Consider the following 6,098-nt stretch of genomic DNA (forward strand, 5'->3'; position numbering starts at 1 on the left):
CTGTGCGTGTTCTAACGCTTAAGTGGCGTCATTTGAATTCCTAGATATGCCTTCATGTGCGTGAGCCAGTCCCGTGGCAACTTTCAGGCAGCTTCGGTCCATGGCATCATCGAGTAAATTGATTTTGCATTAGAGGCGATTACTTTGTAATTCTTTTGCAATTAATCAAGTCCAAGTTCGTGGGCTTGCCAAGATCGCTACCTTAAACCCATTATTAAGGTTTAACTGTAACTGCAACTGCAATTAATTACGAGATAAGCATGAAAGGCAACTGAAATGCTAATTAAAAACCAAGCTACCAAATCATTTTGCATTCATTCATTTTGCAGATGCAACCACCACGGTCAATGACAAACAGACGGCGAGTCACCATGACTACGACAAAGACTATGGCTGTTCTACTGGCTCTGGTGTTGCTGCTTGTGGATGCGGATAGTGCGGAGGCATCACGCAAGCTACTGCCCAAGCGACCGGTAAAACCGTTCAAGACATTTCCGCGCAACAATGCAACACCTATACCGGCAATACCAGCTGTGGCAGCATCAGCATCGGCAGCAGCAGCGGGAACCCCGGCAACGACGCCCCCGGCCAACGGAAGCGAGCTACCAAAACCGTTGACGCTGCAATCGAACGAGCCAGCGGAAGCTGCAGCACCTGCCAGTGCTGAGACCAAAGCCGATGATCTGTCCATGACTTTGGCTCCAACGGCAACGCCATTGGGCGCCCTGATGGATGAGGACTGCGAGCCGGATATGATTGGCTTTGAGCTTATAACAGGGTGAGTGTCACCGTCACCTCGGCGATCCTCATAAATCTTAATTGTTGCAATTAGGTATGGGGGGGTAGCATGGACAACATCGCCAAGAACTGGCAAATAAATTATGCGGCATCGTCTGTTCGCACATCGTAAAATGTAGCCTTTTTGCGAGGGTAGCTCGATGACATTTGCCGAAACAACTTCTAGGAATACTTGTAGAATTTGTGGTTGTCAAATATAGAATAGGAGTGGGAGACACAAGTGAATGAGCCACCCACTTGATAGAGCAGAGAGCAGAAACCTGTTGCAATGGACATATACAAGAAAATTTATGTGCGTTACTTTATCTAATCCCCAATGCCATACAGGTACGTGCTGTCTGCACCATCGAAACAATTGGAAACGCTGCCTGGCACTCTGATGCTGACCGACTGCTTGGAGGCTTGCCAGGGCAATGAATCTTGCAGCGCTGTTAATTATGAGACGGGTCTTTGTGTCATGTTCCGCAGCACAGCCGATCAGCTGCCAGGTGAGTGGGCCACGATCACGATCTGCCTTTGCCCCTAGATTGCCTGTGAGTCCTCTCTTACCCCTCATCTCTTGTTCCCCTTTTATGCCAATGCACAGGTTCACTTTCGCGGTCGCAGTACCCCGTTTTCACCGTTTACGCACAGAAATCATGCTTTGGAGTACGTCCCTGTTCGAAGGCTTGGTGCATTGATCGCGTGCAGGGCTACCGTCTGCCTGAACGCGCCAAGGCCAGCCAAAGCGTGGCCACAAGACGCGACTGCATCGAGTTGTGCCTGGGCGAAACGGAGTTCACCTGTCGGTAAGTGCTGATCCCGTTACAACAATCCGCAAAGACGACCAGATCCTCCTAGTCCATGCACTATCTTCTATTCCATTCTTTTTGTTTTCGTTTTCTCTCTTTGTCTCTCTGGGGTTCTTGCTAAAGATCGGCCAACTACTATGCACATTCTGGCCTGTGCGAGTTGTCTGATATGGATCGCATTACGCTGTCAGATGAGGCAAACATCGCCGCGTACGATGGCGCCGACTATTTGGAGAACAACTGCGCCGAGGAACCCAGCAAGCTGTGTGAGTTCAAGCGTATATCAGGTCGCATCTTAAAGACCGTGGACTCGGTGCATCAGAATGTACAAAGTATTGACGACTGCCGTGACCTTTGCCTGACGGCTCCATTCCGCTGCCACTCCTATGACTACAGTGAGACTGGTGAGCATGTCTGCCGCCTTTCGCACCATAGCCGAGCAACTCTGACTGACTTATCGGAACCATATCTGAGTATTGAGGAGGCAGCTACCTATGAACAGTCGGCTTGTTATAACGTTTCGATCGATTGCCGATCTGGGGAGATGATCACCAAGATTCGCACATCTAAGCTCTTCGATGGCAAGGTCTATGCCAAGGGTGCGCCAAAATCTTGTGCCGTCAATGTGAACAACTCGCTAGAGTTTGATCTGCGCATGCGTTACAACGATTTGGAGTGCAACGTACGTCAGAGCGCCTATGGACGGTACATGAATGACATTGTCATCCAACATCACGATATGATTGTGACCTCCTCCGATTTGGGACTGGCGGTTTCCTGTCAATATGATTTGACCAACAAGACTGTGGTAAACAATGTGGACCTGGGTGTTACTGGAGAAATCGAGTCCACTCTAAGTGAGGAGATCATTGTCGACTCGCCCAATGTTATCATGAAGATTACCGCCCGCGACGGCAGTGATATGAAACGCATTGCAGAGGTCGGAGACCCACTGGCACTGCGCTTTGAGATCGTTGATGCTAACAGTCCATACGAGATCTTTGTCCGCGAACTGGTGGCCATGGATGGTACTGACAGTGCAGAGATCACGCTCATCGATGCCAACGGCTGTCCCACGGATCAGTACATTATGAGTGCCATGCAAAAGATGGCCAGCAATCGCAAGGTGCTGCTCTCACAGTTCGACGCCTTCAAGTTCCCCTCCTCGGAGCTGGTGCAATTCCGCGCCTTGGTCACGCCCTGCATACCGCGTTGCGAACCGGTTATCTGCGACAATGATGAGAACGGTGAAGTGAAGTCCCTGCTGTCTTATGGACGTCGCAAGCGTTCGGTGTTGAATGGCACCGATGGCGGTAAGTGTACGGTTATTTCTGGCCAGGGCTGGAGAAGATGGAAGTCTCAGCCCAAATATCTGAAAATGTGGAACTGATGCTTAGAAAATAGATTCCTTTGCTTCGATTCTAATCGATCAATGATCACTACTCTCGAGGTCTCCCCAATCTCAGTATCCATCCCTGGCTGATTGAGAATGGCTCCCACAGAACATATTTCATTTCTTGTTATTTCTTCTGCCTGCTACCTCTTCACAGTTGAGCTGGCCATTAATTCGGAACGCCAAAAACGTGATGTGAGTCATCAGGCGGCGACCGATGAGAACATTCTGCTAGTGCAATCGATACAAATCACCGATAAGTTTGCCTTCAATGGCGCCGATGCCGGCAAGAGCGGTGAGCCCACCGATGGCCTCGGCAAATTGCAACTGGAACTGGGCACCAAAACGGACACTTGTATAAACGGCTATGGTAAGTTAGTTTGCGATTGCAGGTTGCATTTGAATGGATGGCATGGGCATGCGCATGGGCATGGGCATGGGCAGGGGTCCGCAGCCACCGTGTAGCACAGCGGCAATCCAGTTTGAGTTTGGGTCTAAGCATGGGTCTGGGGTTTGGTATCGCAAGCATGGCGAATTGATTTGCACTAATCGCGTGCCTGTCGAGACTGAACTTACCGACTGAGTGCCCAGCTAATTAAATTAGCTCGTATATTTCTTGGGCAAGCATTTTACAACTCTATTTCCAACAGGCTTCATAATTGCTGGTGCGCTCTTTCTGCTGCTCCAGCTGACGGTCATTGCTGTTTGGGACAATATACAAAAGCGCGCGTTACACAAGCGATAAACGAATTGCGGACCAAGCTAAAGAAATGCAGGCTAGAGAAATGGAAGATGATGGAGAAGCAGGAGCAGGAGAACGGAGATGGAAATGAAATTGCAGATTGATACGAAGAACATGTAGAAGAGAAAGAGGAACAATAAGCAACTAGCATGAAATTCTTATAGCTCTTAAAAACTTAGCACCGCTCATAATCTAGTTAGTAGCTGTACAAGGAAAAGCTCTCCCCTTTTAAGATGATTGCACTTGAAAGTCATTGCGAGCAGAGCTGCCAACGTCAACCCACACGAACCAAGTCAATGACTGATGGGGAAGAGCCCTCCCAACAACTGTAGCTTAATATCTATATATGCTCATATACCATCTAGGTGTCCCTCTATAAGACTTACTACTAAGACTACTCTAAATACGTCTACACACTATCAACTTAAGACTTAAAAAAAAACAAAAAACCTATAAAAATACAAGCTCCTTAGTCGTAGTGCGAAACCATTCAAACCTCTTAAGCGAGCCACGAGACTGACTGACAGATACTGACACTGGCCAAAATGCTCGTTTAAGAGGTTTGACTGTCTACATAAATAAAAACCTAATACTATACCTATGCTAGGCGTAATGCAATTAATAACAACAACTATATGAATAATATGTAACAAGAGACAAACTTCAGATGCTATAAAAAGTAAATAAACATACTAGAAAATATCCGTATCCATTTTTTTCCTGTACTCTCTCGGGTTGGTGGGGCAAATTTACCTGTCGATGTCAATTGGTTGGGCAACGGCCTGATTAGACCTAACAAGGCCAACGCGCCAACCTCAAGTAGGTCTTCAGGCTATATACTTGTGAAATCGTTGTTGATTTTGGTCTAATCAACGTTGATGCAAATCAATCAAGAGCAGCGTTTACATCCAACTCAAACTGCACATACGAAAGGTGGCTGCAAATTGGCCAAGTGAAACCGAATCGACTGTAAGTAAAAGCCAAAACAACGAGCCAGTAAAAGTGACAAACTAATTGGGCGAGAAAAAGAAGGTAACGAATTGCAAGTAAACAACTTCATTAACTTGATTTCACCCAGATAAGCAAATAAAGCAGTCACAAAGGGAACTCCAATCGGGGCCAGTTTAACCAAATGAACGAAAAGAAAACAAAAGTTGTATTGTTTTACTTTTCACAGTTTAACAACTGCATTGGAATCAAAAAGATTATATAGTAGCTAACTAATTGCTGGAAAACCTTATATAGTGAGTTTTGTTCAAATTCGTATCAATCAAAGTTATGTTGGTCACATTTAAAATGTTACATTTATGGATATGTGGTTAATTAATAAATTAAAAGCAAAGTTTTTAGTGAAAAACTTGCACTACTGGAACTAAGTGTGTTTCTTAAAATAATTATGATAATACAGGGTCTTGATATAATATGGTATTAAAAGCATTCAATATTGATTCATATACTTATAGTATAAATTTTGAAAGGAAATAAAATCAAAAGTTTGAAACTTGAACTTTTAGAAACACATAAATCCGAAAGTGATTTGGCAAGATTTATTAAAATCAATCTTGCTGCATGGAATATCAAAGTCGGCATGACGATTGTTAAGTATATTTCATTTCCATTATAGTTGAATTTAAATTTACAGAACATACGAGGATTTCTAGATATTTATGTATATTTATGGAAACCTCTCCGACCACATAAAATATATATATATTTGTAATATAGCCATGCCCGTCCGTCTGCCTGTGTCCACGCAAACTTCTCCTAGGCCTAAAATTTCGCACCATAAGCTTGGCGACTCTATAGAACTCTACCAGTGCAGGGTATAAAATGAGCATAATTTATTTTATTGTCATAATCGTTTCTAATTGTAATTATCTATTGGCCATCATTTAGAGAAAAGCAATTTGAAAGCAAATGTTATCGCAAATCTGATGCTTTGAACCTGGCGCAACTTGGGGCCACTTGGCTGGGCAACGTGATCATAGTTTGCCAAGCAAAAAACGTTGTCACCGACATGGCCATCCAAATTTAGACAACAGCCTCATAGCTGGAGTCCAAAAGAGCCAGGCACAGCGAAAGTCATAGGACACTTTCAGTGGTATTTATTTCTCTTTTTTTTTTTTTTGGTTTCGTTTGGTTTCTTTTCATTTGTTTTTGTCACTATGTCCGAGTTGCATCCTCCAGTGGTGAGCTGCAACTGCGGCACGCATAACATAAATTCTGCAATGCGTATTTCAAAAATTGCCAGCGCCCGACGACAAGAAGACAGCGGCTTCTCCTTCTTCTTCTTAGTTCAATTGCAGTTGCAGTTTCAGTTGTTCGTCTGTTCGGCGGCGTGTCGCGCAATCTTATAAGGAACTAAAGAGATGCC

The 6,098-nt window shown here is 44.8% G+C and overlaps 1 protein-coding gene across 1 annotated transcript; it reads left to right on the forward strand.

The window, feature by feature from the left end:
- Positions 1 to 371: 371 nt before the first annotated feature.
- On the forward strand, positions 372 to 4,426 carry mey (morpheyus). The gene is made up of 6 exons (XM_068296746.1): positions 372 to 778; positions 1,126 to 1,286; positions 1,385 to 1,586; positions 1,713 to 2,902; positions 3,140 to 3,352; positions 3,633 to 4,426. The coding sequence occupies exons 1-6, from the start codon at positions 372 to 374 to the stop codon at positions 3,725 to 3,727; spliced, it is 2,268 nt and encodes a 755-aa protein (XP_068152847.1). The 3' UTR covers positions 3,728 to 4,426.
- Positions 4,427 to 6,098: the final 1,672 nt, after the last annotated feature.

This window comes from Drosophila tropicalis, unplaced genomic scaffold, assembly GCF_018151085.1.
Source record: "Drosophila tropicalis isolate 14030-0801.00 unplaced genomic scaffold, ASM1815108v1 contig_859, whole genome shotgun sequence".
In the NCBI taxonomy this organism is placed as follows: Eukaryota; Metazoa; Arthropoda; class Insecta; order Diptera; family Drosophilidae; genus Drosophila; species Drosophila tropicalis.